Source organism: Myotis lucifugus, unplaced genomic scaffold, assembly GCF_000147115.1.
Source record: "Myotis lucifugus unplaced genomic scaffold, Myoluc2.0 scaffold_0, whole genome shotgun sequence".
Taxonomy (NCBI): Eukaryota; Metazoa; Chordata; class Mammalia; order Chiroptera; family Vespertilionidae; genus Myotis; species Myotis lucifugus.
This window is the reverse complement of record NW_005871048.1, coordinates 25,768,945-25,791,488: the sequence shown is the minus strand read 5'-3', so window position 1 is coordinate 25,791,488 and position 22,544 is coordinate 25,768,945. Positions and strand designations below refer to the sequence as shown.

The 22,544-nt window shown below is 33.4% G+C and overlaps 1 protein-coding gene across 1 annotated transcript in view; it reads left to right on the top strand.

The window, feature by feature from the left end:
• Positions 1–19,617, top strand: part of SLF1 (SMC5-SMC6 complex localization factor 1) — a 67,286-nt gene extending 47,669 nt beyond the window's left edge. Inside the window, exons 15-21 of the mRNA XM_006081213.3 lie at positions 5,217–5,364; positions 10,780–10,925; positions 12,405–12,568; positions 13,353–13,486; positions 15,371–15,463; positions 15,887–16,069; positions 18,789–19,617. Of these exons, the coding sequence (XP_006081275.1) occupies positions 5,217–5,364; positions 10,780–10,925; positions 12,405–12,568; positions 13,353–13,486; positions 15,371–15,463; positions 15,887–16,069; positions 18,789–19,270 (1,350 nt within the window). The 3' untranslated portion in view covers positions 19,271–19,617. The remainder of the gene's footprint in view (positions 1–5,216; positions 5,365–10,779; positions 10,926–12,404; positions 12,569–13,352; positions 13,487–15,370; positions 15,464–15,886; positions 16,070–18,788) is intronic.
• Positions 19,618–22,544: the final 2,927 nt, after the last annotated feature.

Here is a 22,544-nt window from a genome sequence, read left to right as displayed (position 1 = left end):
ATGTTAAGAGTAAGGAAAATCATTTCTATCCTAATAATTTTTCTGATCCATTTTCTCTCCTCTACTATTAAAATTCCAATATTACACCTCTTCTTTGTATCCTCTGTGTTTTTTACCCTTTTATTTATATTTTCAAGTTTTGTATATACTTGGAACATTCTGGATAGTTCTTTTCATCCAATTTTTAGTTCACTATTCTTTTTAGCTGTGTCTAATATGTTGGTAAACATGACAGTTATACTTTGAATATTTTTTCCAGTTTTTGACTTTTTTACTTCCAAATTACTATGACATGTTTTTATGGCTTCTAGTTCCCTACAAAATTTTGAAGGTTTTCTTTTGTCTTTGAACATGGCAATAGTAGTTATTTTATAGTCTCTGTCTGATAATTCCATATTTGTAGTCTTTGTGGACCTCCTTTATTTGTTTCTGTTATTTGCTTCTCTTACATATTTTATATTCCCTTGCAAGCTAATTATTGTTTACTATGTGTTGTGAATTGCATTTCAGAAATTGTAACAATAATTTTGTGGCAAAGACAGAATATCTTTCTCCAAAGAAAATTTCTGTTGGTTTCTGCCAGGTGCCTACCAGTTCATGACTACCCTAATCCAATGTCTAATTTAGAGGGTTCCTGTACAGTCCAAGTGAAGTACAGGGTTACAAATGCATGTCTTTGCTTCTGATTCACTTACTCAGAGGGTGAAAATCTTCAGGGTCTAAGAGTATTAGGTGTAAGGTCTTGGGCTAGGACTTTTATACTCCATTTTCCCAAGGCTCCAAAAACCACACTGCTGGATCTCAGCTCTCTTTCTGAAGTTAGAAAATATTCTTAGGGCTACTTTTGAGTGCTTCACTTGGTTTTTACCTTCCCTCTGATCTTGGCTTAGCAATTTCTCATAACTTTGCAGAAGATGTTTTACCTATTTTATTCAATATTTTTAGTTTTCTTTTATAATAGTGTTTATCTGAATTATCGAGGCCTCCCTTATCAGAAACAGAAGCCGTTACTGGTTTTAAAAATTCTATTTAGAGGGCTTTCTGAGGCATGCTTAAAAGAAGAAAATTCTTTTGAGGGTCCTATTTTTAAATTGACATTAGAAAAGGAAAATTATTTCTCTGTGTAGCTAGACTTTGTGATCAAGTAATCCTAGTATATACTAGTAACACTAATCAGGTGAATAGCCATTTTCTTGTACATGTATCTGATTTTAAAAGAAATATGATTATGTAAATGTGTATAAATTTAAAATAGTCAACAGAAATAGAACTATCTACACTTCATTGCCAGTTGAGGATAGTACTTCTATACTAAAACTAAAAACATTCTTATTAATTTCTATTTGCCTTTGTGTGTACTTTGGTAGAAAATATGTCCTCATTTTTAATGTTTATTTTTTATCCATTTGATTATATAAATGAAATGGCTCACCTATGAATAAAATCAATAATAAAACTAATGTTTTCATAATTTTACTAAATCACCAAAGGACTATCATGGGTAAGAATGTACCTGGGTTCCAGGTTCGTTCCCAGGTCCTGGTTGGGCACATGCAGGATCAGTGTATCTCTCACATTGATATTTCTCTCTCTCTCTCTCCCCACTTCCTTCCTCCTTTCCACTCTCTAAAAAAATAGCAATGGAAAGAATATCCTCAGGTGAGGATTAACAAAAAAAGAATTTACTCAGGAGATACTGATGTCAATAGTAACAGATTTATAGATTTTTAACTTGAAGATTTTTGTTCATATTTATAAATAAAGTCGACATATTTGTGAAGTAATGTGCAATAAATTATAGTATCGGTTATAATGTGCGAACTGGTTTTAAACTTTGCAAATTAATATTTTATTTTTCATTTTATTGCTTAAGTTCATATAAACTGTGTTTGTATTATGTTACTTTATCTGTTAGAATTCATTCTTGTACTTAATTAAATCTTTTTGGCAGTTTCCAATTTCAAGAATTCCATGCATGTTCACAGACATCATTTTCTGTGCTGTAAAGCATTTGTTTCTTGATTTGCTAAGTTGAAGCATTCAATTTAAGTCATTAGCTAAACAGACTTCCTCAGTTTATGCTAATATTATTTTGTCATAATGTCAGTCAGCAAGTATTGCTGAGTGACACCATGGCAGTGAATTTCATTGCCGTTAATCTAAGAAAGCTTTGGGCTTTCCTTGGCAAAGAGCAGAGGTGGATTGTGTCAAGGTTATTGAGGTACAAATTTTACTAAGCTTGGTGGTTAGACCTACTTTTCTTTGTGATGTCCTTAAGTGCTGTTTCATGATATCCCTACAATTATAGGTAGAAATGGAACCCAGTTTACATTTAAAGATAAGGAACTTAAGGATAAAGAGTTTAAATAACTTATTCAAGATATCACAGCCTGTTAGGGCAAAGCCTTAATAGAGTCCAAGTCTCTACTGTAGCATATTTTCTCTGGTTTCATTCAAATGCAAGTGTTTAAAACAGGAAAAGGCACAGTGTGTGCATTATGTTTACATCTTCCTGACAGAGGTCCTAGAGGAGCAGTTTGTCATCTGTTGCAGTGGGATATTGTAGACAGCCCTACCTGGGAGTCAGATGTCCAAGATTCTAGTTTGTTCTACATTTTATGCTAGTCAATTTTTGGATGATCGCCAAGTTTCTAAACTGGAGATTACTTGTACTGGCTGATCATAGAAAACTGTATTGACAGAATGTCTGGTAATAAACTTTAACATACTAGGAGTTCTAAGGTAAATAAGTCATATGTGCAAATCATGTTATCTTTCATTTTTTAAATTCTTAGGGTATTCATGTTCTTTTCTTTAAGTGTTAGCAGTCATTTTAGTATTTCATGATACTTTTCTATTTTGGTGGTTTATTTGCTGTTTTTTTCACTAATCCATTTCTAGAGCATATATATCACTATGCTAGAAATAGTAGCATTGTTTATACCCTGTTAAAGTTACAGTGAATACAATCCATAGCACAGTGTCTTGGCCTTCTGTTTATATTAAATGCCACAGTTAAGAGTATATTATAAAAGGATCTAAAACCTGGATTTGAAAGTGTCTTTTTATGTAAAATTTTCTATTATGGATATGTGCTATATATTATGTATGTTTAGCTAATGGCACCCAGATAAGAATACTTTGGCAGGATCTTTGTTAATCATGGTAAGGGGACCTACAGTTATTTCTTGAAAGTACTGTAAGGCCTACCTATTTCTGTTTAATAATGGTAATATCAGGGAAAATTGAATATTAAGCAATATTAATATTTTCTTGTGTCAGGTACATGTGTACATATATTTGTGTAAGGAAAGAGGAAAAGTCCCAACTGGTTGATTTTGTTATTTTTAACTGCTGGAAGTGCTAGATTGTGGTTTTCTTTGAGGCTTATTAGCTCTGTGGGCTAACCTTCCTTTTACCTATTTAGCGTCCTACGACCAGGGATCTGAAGTGATTCTGATTTACTATTTGCTTAAGCTGGGGAGTACTTTGAGATATCAAAATCTACCAGTCTCTTTCTTTCTGAGTACTGTCTTGGCTGATACTCAGATTCACATTCTATTAGAAGGAACAGTTCTGTGGCATGGATCTTGACATGATCAGTTTGCTTGTTTAAATATAGATTTTCACTGTCCTGTTTTATGTTCTCTTGACAACTTGAACCATGAGAAGTAAAACTTACTCAGAGTGACCCATGTACACGTTGGCTTTACAAGGAATGAAATTGGCTTCCTGCAAAGTTCTGGCTAAGACCTAGTGGTTAAGGAGTCAGTTCTGGTCAGTTGCAATGCTTGGACCCTCCCAGGGTACAGAGGAGGCATTGGTAATTTTCCAGCTTACTAAGGCCAGTCCTGCTGCTTGCTTCCCAAGTCACACAACTATAACTGCAATGGCTTAAATCCAGTCCTCTAATCAAGGCAGGAGAGGAAGTGGTGCCGACACCCTCTCATGAATTCTGACCTGTCAGGATCAGGCTGCAGTCAAGATTCTGTATTGTGGTCCCTGATCATTTCAGAGGAAGAGCAGTGCTTCCCTAATCATGAAACTTAAAATCCTCGTGGCCCCATTCTTCAGAGTCTGTGGCCCAGATTCTAATGTCTAGCCTGAGAGAATACAGTGTGCTTGCTCCACAGAGTGATAGGGCAACAGGGGACCTGCACACCTACTAAGAATCCTGACTGTGGTTTTTTCCTCAGTAAACATTGTTTGGCATGCCTGATGTATGTGCTGTTTGAGCACTGTCCTTGTTTGCACACAAAAAACAGAAATAGAACTTCAGTTTTAAAATTATTTAACTAGTAGCTTCTTGTGATAACGAATGATGCCTTAGTGAAATATTATAGGTATATATACCTGTAAGAACCTTGTCTGCTAAGGGCAAAGGAAATAAACCCAGTAGTCACTGAGGGTTCAAAGTGCTAGAGATTTCTCTGTTACTAATCCCCTGTTAGGCATAGTATGATGTAGTGTGATGGCAGAATTTAGCAGTTATAATCTATTTGGATACCCTAATAGTTATTAAAACCTTTTCACATGCCTTATACCCTACTGTTAATTTAGTGATTTTTTTTTATGCCTAGACAAAATACCAAAAATACAGGCATTTCAGTGACATAGTTTTAAAACATTGTGAAAAAGTTTATATTTCAATCAAATATTTAAAAATATTATTTCTATACTTCATTTTTATAGCTTATGTATTAGAAAGACTTTAAAATATATATTTTTATTGATTTCAGGGAGAGAGAGAGAGAAAGCAAGAGAGAGAGAGAGAGAGAAAGAGAGAGAGAGGAGAGAAGAGAAAGAGAGAGAGAGAGAAACATCAATGATGAGAGAGAATCATTGATTGGCTGCCTCCTGCATGCCCACTGGGGTTTGAGCCCACAACCTGGGCATTTGCCCTGACCAGAATCAAACCATTACCTCCTGGTTCATGGGTGATGCTCAACACTGAGCCACACCGGCTGGACGTATTAGAAAGATTTTTAAACAGTAGGGTAAATCACACTTAATATAAATAAGTAAGGTTTGTATGTCTTGCTATAGGAATTTAATAATTTTTATTATAGAAGTGATAATATAAACAACACTCATACTTTTAAAACTATGATCTCTATACATCTCTAAGGTAATATTGGATATAATTTAATAATTAATAAATACTGATAGAATTCATATATTTTATTTTAATAATACATTTCTCATCTTAATGTTAGGTCTTCAAACATGAACTAGCCTACTTATTGACTGGAATTCTTGGAGCAGCAATAGATTATTGGATCTTCCTTGGTCTTAAAATGGGTAGAAATGTGATGCGCCACATGTCTGATGACTTAGGAAGTTATGTTTCCCTTTTGTGTGATGGTAAGTTTGTCTGTGTTTTGTTTTTCTTAGACCCATTCTGGAAATTAGTTTTGAGTTTCCTTTAGGCAGTCTGTAATCTTCAACATATCTTCATGTGAAGCTTTCCTTAAAATATTTATATACACACACACACACACACGTAGACAATATAAAGAGGAAGGTAACAATTACCCATAATGAATGGTCCCACACAAAAAACCACTGTAGAGCTTTTAATATACAGTGGGGCCTTGACTTACAAGTTTAATTCGTTCCGTGACGGAGCTCGTAACTCAAATTACTCGTATGTCAAATCTTAAAGTGAACGAGTGAGACACGTGATGCTGGGCTGATGTTGTGGCGTTCACTGTGACGTTCGCTGCGCCAACTAGCGGTGGGGTATCTGAAACTGGCTCGTAACCCGAATTTTAGCTCACAACTCAAAGCAAAAAATCAGCCGAGAGACGGCTCATATCTCGAAAAACTCGTTAGTCGGGACACTCGTAAGTCAAGGCCCCACTGTATGTCTTTCTAGTATTTCTAAGCATTTTTACATAGTTGAGTTCATACTGTATATGTAATTTTATTATTCTCCTCCAAATGTTCCATGAGCCTTCCCCAACACACATCATTTATCAGTTTATTCTCTTCATTAGAGAGAAATATTGCTTGTTTATGTATGGTGCTTTTGAATCTCACATGGTAGGAACTCTTCAGTACCTTTTAATACTTCTGGTTCTTCAAGTTGAGGAGAAAGCATGTGCGTCTCTAACCTTACCTATGCCATGTGAACAGTTCCTAGGTCTCTTCTTGAATGAATACTTAACAGTATTAAAAAATGAAATAAATTGAATCAGAATAGTTACATTTTAAAGTAACTTGTATTAACTTTGGTTATATCACTAGTTAAAACATTTTTCTATATACCTATTGCTGTATAATTTTTCTTATCCTATATAATCCTATATAATAAAACCCTAATATGCAAATCGACCAAATGGCGGAATGACCATCCAGACAACCTTCCAGACGAAGCCAGGGCTGAAGGGCTGAGCCCCTTGCATGAATTTCGTGCATCAGGCCTCTATTTATAACATAAAGAGCTGCTACTATTTTTTGCCCCATTGAGTATGATAATCTAACAGATGAGCATGGATGAAGCAAATAGAAGGAATAGATTTATATATATATTTCTTAATCTTTTTTCCCATTATCTACTTTAAGGTTTTCTCTCACACAAGTTGGGGGAAGAATATTATTTTAGCAGTGTGGTGACAAAACTCATTTTTAGTGCTCACCTTATAAAAGATTTCTCCCTAACTTTTTTGGGTTTCCAGAATAAGGGAGGCTTCCATATAAGGCCTTATGTATATTCCTAAACTACAAAGCCAGTTTAGGGAGCTATGAATCCTTTTATTCCTGTCTATCTGTATTTTTATCTTTATTTTTGTAATCCTAAATTCCTAAAATGAACATATTTTAAACCAAGTGAGCTTTTTCTCGCCCTCAAATATAAAAGATGATTTGTATATACTTAAAAATATTTTAGACTGCCAAGTAAAATATTGTTTTGTTATATGTGTTTTAATGTGTCTTTGTGTTATATAAAAGAAAAAGTTCTTGGATATGTTGTCAATCACTTTAATACTTTGTAAAGAGAATCTAGAATAAGAATCCAGGTTATAACTGGGCTCAGGATTTATTCGATAATGCCCTCTGCAAGTGAGGTCTCTTCTTACACTACTGAGGTTAGAAGATTTTTATCTAAAGCATTTTATCTCCTTTTTTTTTCTTTCTGTTTCATTGAGCTGAGGGGTGATTACTGTTCCTTTTGTGGAGTAGCTGTCCTTTGTTGCATGACTTTTTAACATTTCGTAGCTCAAATTCAATCTTCCTTCAGAACCCTTTCTTATCATTTCTTTCCCACCATTCCTACTAGGTAGTTTTTCCCCTTTCTTTCCCTTCCCATTTTAAATACAGCAGGATTCTGGCAGTATTTGCTTGCACGACACCTAAACATTCAGTTAAAGGGATTCCCTGTTTTAACTCCACAGTGGAAACCTATTTGATTTTGGCAGCTCAGGACAGGATTAGCAGTGGCTTTAGAGACCAACAATATAGTTATATGTGTTGTTTCCAGTATCTAGCGAAATATATTTTAGCCAAAAGCATGAAATAATGAACCTTTATATTAACAGGGTTCTACTATCAATGGGGTACATTAGTTGTAGTGCTTTTTTTTACTCATATTCTGAATTTCTCTTCACTTTAAAGGAAGATGATGTTATCCACTGTTATTCCCAATTTTCACATGACAAGTTTAAACCCAACAAGTTTGAGCCTGTAACTGACTTAAGCTAAAATTAGACTTTAACATTGCCATTGCTAACATGACAATTAAAGTGTTTATTATAGAGCTGGTAGAATAATAATACACTTGTCCCAAAAAGTGAACAAGATGTTCTAATAATGTTCTTTTTGTCAATATTTTGATATTTTGATGAACCACTTTTTTTTCCTCTGAGAATATTCCCTCTTTTAAAAAAATGTTCCTTTGTATTATTCTTCAGCTCAGTTACTATTTTTTACTTTTCCTAAGTCATTAGTAAAGATGTTATAATTTGGCTGCTCTATAACTTCTAGTTGAAGATATTGGTCCATCTTTCTCATTTATGGTATACTGGATGTTTTAGTTTTTCCTAGTCCAAAAGGAAAAAATTTATATTATGAAGTTACTCAGATTCAGATCTATTTAATTAATTTTAGTTTAATAAAATTGTTGTTAGTTGTTAATTGTTTTATGGAAAATTAAGGCAGAAGATATTTTAGTAGATAAGTGTCCATCAATCCCACATAGAGGATTGTTTATTTCTAAACACTTTGAACAGAGTTTCCTTCTATTCTTTTTATATATTATGATCAAGTGATCAGAATTTTCTTTTTTTATGCCTACTTGAAAATTCTGATGTATTGGCTTAAACTAAGGATTGGCAAACTGTGTTTTGTAAAGTACCAGGTAATAAATAGTTTTGGCTTTACAAACTCTCCAGCAGGGATGGGGAACCTTTTTTCTGCCAAGGGCCATTTGGATATTTTTAACATCATTCTTGGGCCATACAAAATCATCAACTTAAAAATTAGCTGCTATATTTGGTTAAACATTTAATTAACTCACCCCTAATGCCTTGACAGGGCCAGACCAAATGATTTGTAACCCGTGGGCTGTATGTTCCCCACCCTTGCTCTATAGTCTCTGTCCCAGCTACTCACTTCTGCAGTTACAGTAAGAAGCAGTGATACAGAATACATAAATGAACATGGTTGTGTTCCAATAAAACTTTATTCATAATAATAGGCAACAAGACATAGTTTGCATATCTCTAATTTAAGCTTATTTTTTCTCTTCAGTGGGAAGAAAACATTATCAAAATCTATATTTTTCACATCTTTAGATAACTTTAATAAAGCTTTCTTTGCCTTTGTTAGGCTACATCATCATCATCTTTTGCTGATAAGTATTTTTTCCAAACCTTCTTCTCCTTTTTAAAATCTCTATTCTAATCCTTCTTCATACTTCAAACCTCTTCCGCAAATTAAATTTTATGATTTACTAATTGTCTCAGTCAAAATGTTTCTATTCCTTTCATTTATTTAACATATTTTTATTGGCCCTCTAGCAGTCATTGATCTAAACACTTCAAATGCAGTGGAAGAATGAAACAAAACATGGTCCTTGCTTTTCAAGCTGCTGACCCTTTGCTGGAACTTAGGGCGAGTGTTTGTGAACAAGTGTGCTCAGGCTGTTTAAGAGGAAGCCTGGGTCTACAGCAGCCCTCCATCTCACACAGATGGAGTGCTATTGATTTCCACATCCAGATGTTTTGGATATTCTTCCTCCAGGCCCTGGTGCTCCAGGCTGGGGAGTCCCATGTGGGGCTGGCATCCCTTATTTCACCGCCACAGCAAACCCAATTCTTTACTGCCCCACATGGGTGTAGGACCAGCCCCTTTGGATCTCCCCTACTCCTGTCTGTCTCCATGTGATGACTTCTGTATTTCCTTAGCTACAGGTCTTCTGTTCAGCTAGTCTTCAGGTGGTTTTCAGGGATCTATAATTTAGCTGTAATTTTGACATGATGGTGGAAAAAGGCAAGTACAACATTTACCTACTCCACCATCTTGGCTGGAACATCAAAACTATCTGGCCATTCTGTCCAATTTTTAAAATGTATTTTAACCTATTATGTTTATTTTGCTAATTTTATTGACTTTTTTCTAATTCTATATTTTTCTAGTGTTTGTAGTTTAATCTGCCTTATTGTATAATATCACAACTTTTTTTCTTTATTGATTAAGGTATTACATATGTGTTCTTATCTCCGCATTGCCCCCCCCCCCACTCATGCTCTCACCCCCCTGGTGTCTGTGTCCATTGGTTAGGCTTATATGCTTGCATATACGTCCTTTGGTTGAACTCTCCCCCTTACCCCCACCCTCCCCTACCTTCCCTCTGAGGTTTGAAGGTCTGATCGATGCTTCTCTGTCTCTGGATCTGTTTTTGTTCATCAGTTTATGTTGTTCATTATATTCTACAACTTTTTTATTTTGTTTGTTTTTGCTTAATTTTAGCTCTTTGGTGTCCTATTGATTGGTCTTTCTAATTCTTTATCATTCCACTGTATTATCCATTCTCTTATACAGAGAGTATTAGTAGAGAACTCATCATATTAAATAAATTTCATGGGAAATAGTCACTCTAGTTCTTTATCACTTTGAGTCATGTGTACTTTTATGCATTTGAAAAGAAGAGACTTGAGATTCTTGGTGTTTTTGTTTTATCATTTAAAATTTATACTTTTCCTCCCACTTACCATAGTAGGGTGGGCACAAACTTCTATGAAATCCTTATACATTCTCCTGTGTTACATTTTTCTGTTTTTCCTCCTTCTCTGCAGTGTCAGGATTCATGGGTTTTGTCAGGGGAAGGGGTATAATTTATTTCTTCCTATAAGCTCAAGATTGATCACTGCAAATTAAATACACTTATACCCATGTAAAAAATAAGTACTGGTTTTCCAAAGGTGCAACCCTGTTGTGGGAAGAGATCTTGAACATTAATTGGAAAGTATAGTAATAAATCCCATGTCTATCTATTCATATATCATCAGTCTATTCAGATGTACATATATAATTTCAAGACTTTTATTTAAAATAATAAAAAGTAATGATTGTTTCAAATGTGAGAACATTACCATAAAACAATTTCTCATCAAAGGCAAGGAACAGGAATATTATCTATTTTTCATGGTTTAAAATTATGTGGGTGAATTTTACTGGTGTAGAAATCATGAATAAAATCTATGAAGGAGATAGTCTATAGAAAGAAATTTTATTGGGTGTAGCAATAACTATATTTACTTCTCTTGTTTTCTACAGACTTTTCTTCACAGGAATTAGAGATTTTCATTTGTTCCTTTTCCTCCTCTTGGCTTCAAATGTTTGTTGCAGAGGCAGTTTTTAAAAAGTTGTGTTTACAAAGTTCCATCAGTATTTCTTCTGAGCCACTCTCTCTTCAGAAAATGGTAAGCACCACTTTTAATTTCCAAAAAGTGAGTCCGTAAATTCAGTATTAAAATATTCTTAGTTGTTTCTAATAATTATAGCATATTAGTCATAAATCTTTAAATCTATATATGAGTATGTAATAATTGAGTAATTAGTGAATAGAGAGTTTAATTACTTGAGAGTAATTAAGGATTGATAGTAGAAAAACAACAACAAGAATCTTCATGTCCTAATCATTTGCCATAGCACATAAGATTATTATTTTTGGAAAGACTACTGTCATTTATGACAACATGGATAGACCTTAAGAATATTATGATAAGCGAAATAAGTCAGCCAGAAAAAGCTAAGAACCATATGATTTCACTCATATGTGGGATATAAAACTGAAACTCATAGACACAGACAACAGTATGGGATTACCAGAGGGAAAAGGGTGAGGGGGTAGTAAAGAGTAAAGGGGACCACATATATAGTGACAGAAGTTGATTCGACTTTAGGTGGTGGGGACGCTATGAAATATACAGATCATATTATAGAAATGTACACTTGGAACCATATAATCTTATGAACTAATATCACCCCAATAAGTTTAATAAAAAAAGGAAGACCTAGACCTGAAAAATATTCTATGTAGTATTTAATGGTATTTAAAATTACAAATGGTTCCCAAGGTTCCTGTTTATTCTGTATATACACACACACACGTAAGCTATATTTGATCCAAGTGTTTTCCAGTTTTTTCTTGGCTTTTTTCTTTTAGACATTGATTTTAGAAAGAGAGGAAGGGATAGGGAGAAAGAGAGAAACATCAGTGAAATATCAGTAGGCTACCTCCTGCACACCCCCTACTGGGGTTTGAGCCCACAACTCAGGCATGTGTCCTGGCTGGGAATCGAATCAGAGATCTCTTGGTGCACATGGGACAACGTTCAACCAACTGAGCCACACCAGACAAACCACTTGGCAGTGGTTTACCTCATTAATATCTAGTATTTCCAGCAGTTTCTTCAACAAATGAGAAACATTGTTTTTAATTGGTCAGATTGGGCAAATCTGTTTTTGCAACAATCCTTGTCTTTAACAACTTTTGCACTCTTTATTCTGTTTATTCCAGACTTGTTTTCTGTTGAAGGAAGACATTACTAAAATGGAAGTGACAAAATACCAGTTGTACACACACCATAAATATTTAAAATATGCAAATGAATTATAACAGGTTGGGAATAAGACTAATCAAAAGAACTTTTCTAAATGAGCATTACAATTGAATTTGAAAAAATAATTATTTTTAAGAAGGCATTTTTTTTTTTATGTACGTCATATGTGGAACTCGTAGCTTTCTTATTAGCATGCTCAAATTAGATTGGGTGATAACCATAGTGATGAAGACAAGAAAATATAAACAAAATTATATGGTGAAATGAATCAAGTAATTTTTACTGCTTCCCAGGTCTTTGTGCTGGATAAACTAATATATTATTCTTTTTCAACAGTTATATTCATATTTGCCAGCTGTGGGGAAAACTGGTGTGCATGGTATTGGGAAGATGCAGATACTAAAGAAAAAAGAACAGCGGCCTTGTCTTGAATCTCAGAGGGCCTTGCTAATGCTGAATGGTGCTAAACGGAAACAAGTTGAAGGGCTACCAGAGTTACGGTGTGTAATGCTTATATGCCAAATATACTTTGTTTTAGAGACAGCTCTTTTCTGAAACATTCCTTGAATTTTATGATTATCTGTGATATCTTCTGAATTATATTGATTAGCAGAAACTCAGTTTTATACCTATAAATGCACATGATCCAGAGTTTCCCTTTCTTTAATTCAGGGCACATGCTTTCTTTCTGTAAGATTAAGTGCTTTCCAAAAGAAATAAAACTATTCATCACATTATTGCTTCACACAATTTTTGTCCTATGATTTAATTTACTACTCGCATATAATAAAGGTGGATTTCAGAATATATGGTCATGTGAGATACTTTGAATTGGTATAATAGCTACCTCCCAAATGAGAAACTTTTCTCTAGAAGTTTGTTATATAAAACTCAGAAAACCAGAAATATTTTTAGGAAGAAGAGAATAGGATCAGATATTAAACCAAGAATGGGGAGCAGAGGCCTGCATTTTAATTTTTGCATTTTGCTTTATTCTCTCTGCCAAATATCATTTATTTGGTCTCTTCTCTACATGACATTTCATATTCATAAACTTTTCAGTGGGCAGTTGGGGTACAAAGTTAATAATATGAAAATTAATATATAAAATTTGTTTCTGTACAGTTGAAATAAATGTAAAAATAGAAAGCAGTAAAGATTTGAATGAATAAAAGGGTTTAAATTAAAAGAGGGCCAGATTTTTTTAAATACCCACCATCTAATGTATACTGCCATGCCTTGGTGAAAAAAAAAAGGCTTTTACATTTCTTACTTTCTTTTCAGAGAACTGAACCTTGCTAAATGTTCCTCATCATTAAAAAGGTGGAAAAAGAAGTCAGAAGGAGAATTGTCTTGTTCTAAGGAGAATTGCCCCTCTTTAGTAAAAAAAATGAATTTCCACAAGACTAATTTAAAAGGTATTTCAAATGTCTCAAATAATATATGCTAGGAACTTTTCATGGTTGTAATCAGTATTTGCAAGTTTTGTACACTGGCCCTGACGAGTACCTGAACTTAACTGTTAGAGTAGGTCCAGGAAACATTTTCTGAAAAGTATTATTTTTTGGAACTGTCATTTATTTGAAGAAAGTAATTTTTAATACCCAGTATAATAGAGTATTCCTTCCCTTCTTTTCTCCCCCTGTCTCTCAAATACAAAACACAGTGTATATAGCTCACATTGGTTTTCCCAGACTTGCCCTCCTTACTTTTTCTTTCTCAACCTGTGCTGCTTAGGATCAGTGTCTTTTGATTTGAAAGTATAATTCAGTCTTCATCTCTCTCAGTCCTAGACATTTTGTGAACAAAGAATGAGGACTAGGCTATGTTACATAGCTGTGTTAAACATATGGACTCTTTTCTTCCAGGCATTGAGCCCAGACTATGAAATGTGTTTGGCTTTTGGTTCTAACTATACTGGAACCTCAGTACTTAAAGGATGGAGTAACAAGAATAGTGTTGTAATAATTCACTCCAGCACCTCTTTTACTTAGGCATCTCCTAACTCACAAATATAAGTTACCTTTTACAAGTCTGTTCTTGGTCAAAGTAAACTTCTGAGTCTCTTATGTGTAGTATTGTCTTTTTAATTCAAACATCATTATGACAGCAGTGGAAACTGTAATAGTGAAGCTCTTATACCCTTTCAACATGATATAAGTTCATAATTGCATATCAAAAATTCAAAATAACTGCTCATTTGGCTCAAAATGTGAAAAAAAATGTATTAAGTGAAAACTCAGGTATTAACATCACAAAACAGTGTCCTTTTTCTTTGTTTATTGTGTCAGAAAGTAAAATGAATATGAATGACTAGGCTGAACAGCAGAAGGAACTGGGAGGGAAAAGAAAATTGAAAAGTAGTAGAGAAAAACTTTAAAAGCTTTTCAGTGCATGTAAAAGAATGTTTTGGTAGAAGTTACAGAGATAGTCTATAAAACAGAACACTGAAAATGTGCTTAGTACTTTACAGCAAGAAAAAATTTGATTCAGTATTTCATTTGTTTTTTAAGTACTTTTAAGTTTTTCTTTTATTCCTCTTACTTCAAAAGATCACTTATATCTTACTAATCTTGGTTATAGCATTGATAGATGTAGACTGTTTTAACCAGCAGGCACTAATTGCTTTTCTCCTAGAAAAAACTTTGCCATTCTATTTGTCACTCTTGTTCGGCTTTAAATGGTGCTAGGGATTTTTTTATTAGTGTGTGTGTGTGTGTGTGTGTGTGTGTGTTTATATTAAGATTCCTCCATTTCTCCTTCTCTGTGCTGCTGTAGCCAAGCCAGACAGCCTATTGAGAAGCAGCAAACCATCTAATGGATTTGAAGTTCTTGAGTGTGTAGAGGCACTCGTGCTTAGCCAGAAACATTCATTTGAATTAAGCTATAAATGCTGTATTAAAAAGAGCCATACATTTAACGTAGGTTCATGAATAAATTTAAGAGAGGGCAATTGCACTTTAAACTTTTATTGCTACAAAACCCAGTATTTTTGGTGTTCTCTGATCATTTGGGGTTTTATAGCAGGATTGAAGCTTTAAACCTTGAACTATGGGGAGACAATGCCTGTGTTAAATCTTTTGCAGTAGAATTTCATTGCTGCATTGCTGATAGAACAGAAGCTCTGTGGATTGGTGGGGCTCCCTCCCCCTCTTTATTTAATGTGAGATGTTTAAACCAGTGAAAAGGAATACTCAATAAATTATGTTATGGGGCCAGATCTCCTAGTTCATGCCCTTTGATTATTTTCTTTAGTTGCTATCTTGTCTTCTCTGGAATAATCTATTAATATTTTATGGCAGGAGAAACAGCCCTCCATAGAGCTTGCATAAATAACCAAGTGGAGAAATTGATTATTCTTCTCTCTTTGCCAGGAATAGACATTAATGTTAAAGGTAAGTTCTAAATCTTTGTGATCTAATCCAATATCTTAATATTTGTGATATTAAATAATTAAATGTCAATGTTAAGAAAAATAATTTAAGTATATTTTCCTAACATATCTTTAAAATATTACCAATAGCAAAACCAAGAAATTTATTATAAATTGATTTATAGCTAGTAGTGCAGAAACATTTTTTGATGTTCATATTTTGATCAGATCCCAACATCAATGTTCTAAAATTGTTTTAATATATTTAAATTTATTTTCCTTACAGTTATAAATATGATTGCACCCTAGGCATTTTTATCAGAGCATTCTATTTGTATATGAAGCACCTAGAAAGTGTCACTGACAAGAGAAGTAGAGTATCATTACTTCACTACCTAAAGTCCTACTTTTGCTGTTTTAAAACTTGTCTTGATTTTTAATGTAGACAATGCTGGCTGGACGCCTTTGCATGAAGCCTGTAACTATGGCAACACAGTGTGTGTCCAGGAAATTTTGCAACGTTGTCCAGAGGTAGATCTGCTCACTCAAGTGGACGGGGTGACTCCTTTGCATGATGCACTGTCAAACGGACATGTAGAAATTGGCAAGCTGCTGCTCCAGCATGGGGGTGAGTGCATTTATGCTAAACGGGTTTTGATAAATTATCCAGTTTTTTATTCATCTCTCAGAGGTAGATAACATTTTATATATTTAAGATCTGTAAGGAAAGATGCTTTATTTTATATTAATGAAAAAATAAAGAAAAAAAGTCTCCTAGAATCTGAGCACCTTTTATTAAGAAGGAATTAAAAGCCTTTTCATAATATTTATTTATTTATTGTAGAATTAAGCCTGTTTAAGTTTGTGTATGAAAATGTATTTTTAATTGAGTGTGTTTGTTTTAAATTAATCCTCATACTTAAAGTTTGTAATGTCTTTGTGAAATAGCCATTTCTGAAATCTTATTAATAAATGGATATAAATGTTCAATTGTGATTACTTGGATTTTTCATTCTTGTTTCATTTCCTATATATAACTGCTAACTCAATTTTTTTAATGAGTCATTTCTTTACAGACTCTTAAAAAAAAAGTATCCTAGAATATCTTCATTCACATTTTGCAGTCAATTAAGTTAAAGTAGGATGATTTTTAAAAGGTAATAAATGTTGTGCAGGGATTTGGTAATGGAGGCAACTTGAGCTTATATTCACCTACTGCTTTTTCTGCTGATATTTTATCTTTGCTTTCATTACCCCACCCCTGTTCAATGACAATCTTCTTATATATAAACTTAATAATATAAATTTTACATCAAAATATTCAAAGCAGATTTGCATTTTAAAAGAAAAACAAAGGAAAACTGATGACTAGCTTACAATGCAAAAGTAAAGATTTATATAAATGTACTGGGGGTTTTTTAATACTAATTTTAACTTGAAATTTAAAATTTCTTTCTCTCATAATTAAAGCTATTTGATTCTGCATGAAAATAAAAAGCATATTTTCTTTTGATGTCTTTTTACACTATATCTCTCTCTAAGAAAGGCTGTACAGCTTGGCAGCTTAAGATATTTGGTTATTTATAGTCTTCTCCTGCCCCCTAAAGGCCTTCATGTGTGTGTTTTACTGGCACCATTTTATAATAAATATATTTTTCAGTACATTTTTTAGTACTATATGTTTATTGAAACATAATGTTCTATCTTCTAAGTGTTTTATTTTTCTATTCAACCGTGTATCTGACATCCCAAGCCAATATTTGGCCTTGCTTCAAATATTCTAAGTGATAGAACAGCCATTATTATATTAAGTCCAAATCTTCAGAACAGCATTATACCAACCAATGTGAATTTTTCTAGGGTCCTTGGTTAAAATGAGTCCCTTGTCCTAAGAGGAAATCTACTTGTACTTGCATTTATCAAGGTCCTTTGTCAGTCATACAGACTTATCTTTGCTTTAGTCATATTCTAAGTTTGGACTTGTCAAATGCTTTGATACCATCGTTTTAATAACTATATTACTTTTTCATTGTGAGTCACTCAGTCTTGAGAGCAATAACTTTAAGAGTTTATTTGTGTCTCTAAAATCTTTACTTTTGGTATCTCGTGTGTCTGCAATGTTTTGGTAATTTTTTTAAAATATGTTTTTATTGATTTCACAGAGGGAGAGGGAGAGAAAGATAGAAACATCAATGATTAAATTGATCAACTGCCTCCTGCATGCCCCCTACTGGGGATCGAGCCTGAAAACCCAGGCATGTGCCCTGACCAAGAATCCAATCATGAACTCCTGCTTCATAGGTTGATGCTCAACCATTGAGCCACACTGGCCAGGCAATGTAATTTCTTTTAACAGGAGTAACTTGTAGCACTTTTTTTGAAATATCAGCATAATGAAAAGAAACCTAATACTGATTTAGAATTCTCTTTTTCATAACTTACACATGAATCATATCAGTGGTTGATCTTTTATATGAAATATATTTTATATAGACCCCCACATATATCTGGTCACATCATTAAAAATTTTAGTAGGTATAAACTATGCACTTTCTGTGTCAAAATGATCTATATTATATAGTAAGACCTCATTGCCTGCTAATACTAAAAACTTCCTATTTTATGGCAAAGTATATAAATAATTATAGGAGTTGACTGACATATATACAAATATTTCTGTACTTTACTATGTGACCAAATACGGAGTTATTGTTTTGCTCTTCCTTCATCATCCTTTACTATGTAGAGGACACACTCTATTGCCAGTGGTTTCTAAGTAGACAGTTAGAAGATGGGTTTAGCTAGAATAGATGGATGAAATCTGAGTTTGACCCAGAAGAGTTAACACTTTATTTTTTTAACATCAGTTACCTATACTAAAAATTGAACATGAACAATGATAATGAAAGATTCTGTGTTTGTGCAAGGTTTTGCAGCCTTTGCACTGCTGCACTCACCTGTCATCAATGGAAGGGGCGCTACTTTTCCCCTTGTTATGAGATACTTTAAGACTCTTACACAATTTAAGATGAATATTTTAGTTAATGTATTCTAGGAACATTGAAATTTTTATTTCAAGATGACAATTTATGAAGTTTCATAAAAGTTTTTTAAAATTATAATCATATATATTACTTAGGCAATTCTCATTAGGCAATGGACTAGAATTTTGGTTTCTCTAAACATACCTTTAGTCAGTCAATATGTATAGCCAGTTAATGTCAACATGAATTAGTACAAAATATGATTGTAAACAGAGCCCTGGGTGCTTTAGATAAAAGGATAGAGAAAACAGCTCTTAAGCTGCCAAAATAAAAATGGTTTAACATTTTGCATTCTTTTTACAGGCCCAGTGCTCTTACAGCAAAGGAACTCTAAGGGGGAACTGCCCTTGGATTATGTTTTATCATCTCAAGTCAAGGAAGAACTCTTTGCTATCACAAAAATAGAAGATACAGTGGAGAACTTTCATGCACAAACAGAGAAACATTTTTACCACCAGCAACTTGAATTCGGCTCATTTTTACTTAGTAGGATGTTGCTAAATTTTTGTTCAATTTTTGATTTATCTTCAGAGTTCCTCTTAGCTTTCAAAGGGTTAACTCATCTAAATGAAATGCTTATGGCTTGTAAGAATTATAAGGAAACCACCAGTGCTCATACTGACTGGTTGTTGGATCTTTATGGTAAAAATATAAAGACTTTGCTGAAACTCCCAAATATTCTTAAGGAACTCCCTGAGAATTTAAAAGTCTGTCCTGGAGTACACACTGAGGCCTTACTTGTGACATTGGAAATGATGTGTCGGTCAGTCACAGAGTTTTCATGATGATGCCAAAAAATATGAGTCAACTTTCTAAACCTGCTCAGTTTGCTTTGTCATTTACCTGCTCATTAACATATTTTGATTTGATTTATTGACAGAATTTGCATCCTGTATGAATTTTAAAAGCACTTAAACAACTTGTACAAAACTATAGTTTAGGCTTTTCTGTCTTTTTCCAGTGTGGAATTTGACTCAAAAGTAAAAAAAAATAGTTTTGCTTGATATACACTACTTTCTTTCATCTTTATGATTATTTTTGTTCCAAAAGTGATATTATTTATCTATTTATATTGTATATGTAAAAATTTTTTTAATTTAAATATTTTTTTCCAATCAAACTGTAATGTTCTCTATTCCAGGTGTTCCAGGTCTTAGAATCATGGCAAGGATATTCATGCAAATATTCACCTATAAACATGTAGTTCGCTGTTTCTTCTCTGTAGACTCTTGGACTAAAGTATCTATTTTAGTTTTGTGTGTTTCTAAAATAAACATTTCTAAAATTACAATAATTCTTTTGTTTTTTAAGTGCAGTGGATGTGCAGAGTTTAACAATATGATCCCTTGATCTATTTTATTATATCAGTTCACATAAAAGTGTGTTTTTACTCTGTGTAACCAATACTCTATAAGTGAAAACATTCTCTTTAATAAGTTTTATTAAATATTAAGATTATAAGTGACAGCTAAGTAATAGATTTCAGATTATCTAAAATCTTAATGTACAGTATGAATTTACAGAGCAATAACATTTCAATTTGCAGTTTTTTTTCATAATAGCTATTTATTGTAAAACTAAAAGAAAGGGTGTGGATAATAGCCACTTTTGAAATTGGAGTTGCTTCACTAGTGGGAATAGTTACATTGTGATACAGCTGGAAAAGAAACATTAAAACTTACATTTAGCTTTTATGTAACTATATTCATGATCTCCCAGCAATTAATCTGCTAAAGAAACACATTTCAATTTTATCTTAGAAATAGATCTTTTAACAAAATACGAATGCTGAGTGCTTTACTATTGAGTTTATAATCTAAACTGAAAACTATATTAGTATATCAGCTCTGATTAAAATCAAAGCTTTTTTCTCTATTTTTACACATACTTATAAATATGTTAGTTCTAGTTAGCCTTCAAATGTGACATCATACAAAATTTTTTTTAATATATTGATTTCAGAGAGGAAAGGAGAGGGAGAGAGAGATAGAAACATCAATAATGAGAGAGAATCATTGATTGGCTGCCTCCTGCATGCCCCCTACTGGGTATCAAGCCAGCAACCCAGGCATTTGCCCTTGACCGGAATTGAACCTGGGACCCTTCAGTCTGCAGGCCAGTGCTCTATCCACTGAACCAAACCAGCTAGGGCTCAAATTTCTTTTTAATCTTTACTTAATCTGCCAAAGTCCCAGTGATGAGAGGACATTAAGGAACATTAAAATGTTCATAGATTCCCCAGATAATGAATAAGAACATTTTTATTCTAAAGAGTAACCACTTTATAGTCGAAGGGATCCAGAATAACATTTGCTTTGTAAACTAATATAAACTTAAAAATATAAACTTTGACATCAGACTTAGTTTTAAATCCTTGTCTAATTTCTTATTACTGGTAACTAAATTGCAAGGCAAGTTCCTTTCTTAGCTTTAGTTTCCTTACCTATCAAATGGAGATAACACCAGGTATCTTTGTTGTGAAGAATTGTTAGTGCTAACACCTGATACAGCACTAATAAAAGTTACTTCCTTTCTAGTTCTTACCTCCTTTTTTTAGTTATCATGAATTATTTAAGTGAAAAGTTATGGTTTTGCACTGCTAAGAAAAAGCTTTTTAAATTTAATGTTCCAAAGAAATACTCATTTAGTTGCAATTAGTATATTTGAATTCCTAATTGCCAACTTCTACAAGCCATGATGACATGAAGTATTAAACACTCTAAGGCCATTGAAGTCTCTGTCTTTAAGAAGGTGTTGCAGCCAGAACTTTTGCAGAAGCACAACTTGGCCCAACATAAGTTACTATGATCGGTGGCCTAGTTAGCAATACCAATAAATGTATATGAACCTAACTAAACCTGCAATGAGAACATTCCCAATATAATTTCTTACAATTTAGAAAACGTAATTGCCTCAAATCTAAGAGGTAGAGGAAGTCAAAATTTTAATAAATAAATTAAAGTTCATAGTCTTCGAATCCTGGCTTTTTAGTTAGTGGCTGAAGATAGGCTGGGTAATGCTGTTCTTCACTGTACTCTGCCAGAATTCATATCATAGTTCAATGGATTTTTTTTTTAAGGAGCCCATAAAAGCATTTATTACAATACAGTTTGAAAAAGATTTCTGAGCTATTGAAATTCAGTTTTCATTATGCATAATCCCCACAAATATTTGGAATATAAAAAATTTAAAATAGGTCCCAGAAACTCCTTAGGAAGGGTCTCTATAAAATTAGAGTTTTCTAGCTTGTTAGTTCTTATTCCCTAGGCACAATAAAGTGGTTGAAGTATATACATTTTTTGTCATATCATTAACTCCAAGATGCCTAGGAAAACATTAATCCTCGTATAAATCAAGTGTGAAATTAACCACTGTCTTAAATTCTTCGTTTCTTGAACACCTGTTACTTACCAGGTGGTGTGCTTGATGGGCTGTCCACCATGAAAGGAGGAAAGCGTACAGTCCAGGAAGGTAAACTGGCCTTAAATATTGTTAGTTTTATTGTCTTCTGTTTAGGATATTGAATAAATTAATTCCAGTTTTGCACATTTCTAAAATTTACATTAATGGTGCTCTGTTTTAGCTTTTAAATGTGAATATTACAAAGGTTTAAGAGTTTAATCCTTTGATCAGTATGATTTTAGCAATTTTATTTTAGAGTGAATAGAACATAGGATATGCTTTTGCATTCTTAATGAACTAGTACTCATTCCTAGGTAAACACAAATGCATTAATGCTAGTATAGTTTATATAAATGCCAGGAGATGCTTGTCGTTTTTGTTTATGCTGTTACAGAGAATTAAATGAAATGAATATCTCCATTATTGGTGGAATGTGCAATCCATATGACTTTACACACCTTTCCAGTTAAGTGATGAACTTGATGAGAGCCTGTCACTGTTGCTCCTTAATCAGTAGGAAGGGGTCATCTTTGAGTGACATGAGGCACTCCTTCCCTCAGGCATTTATCCTGTGGCTTCCACACCAGTCACACCTCTTTTTGACGTGCAGTTTGCAGAATTCAGAATGATAATTGTTTTTATAACAAATGTGGATTG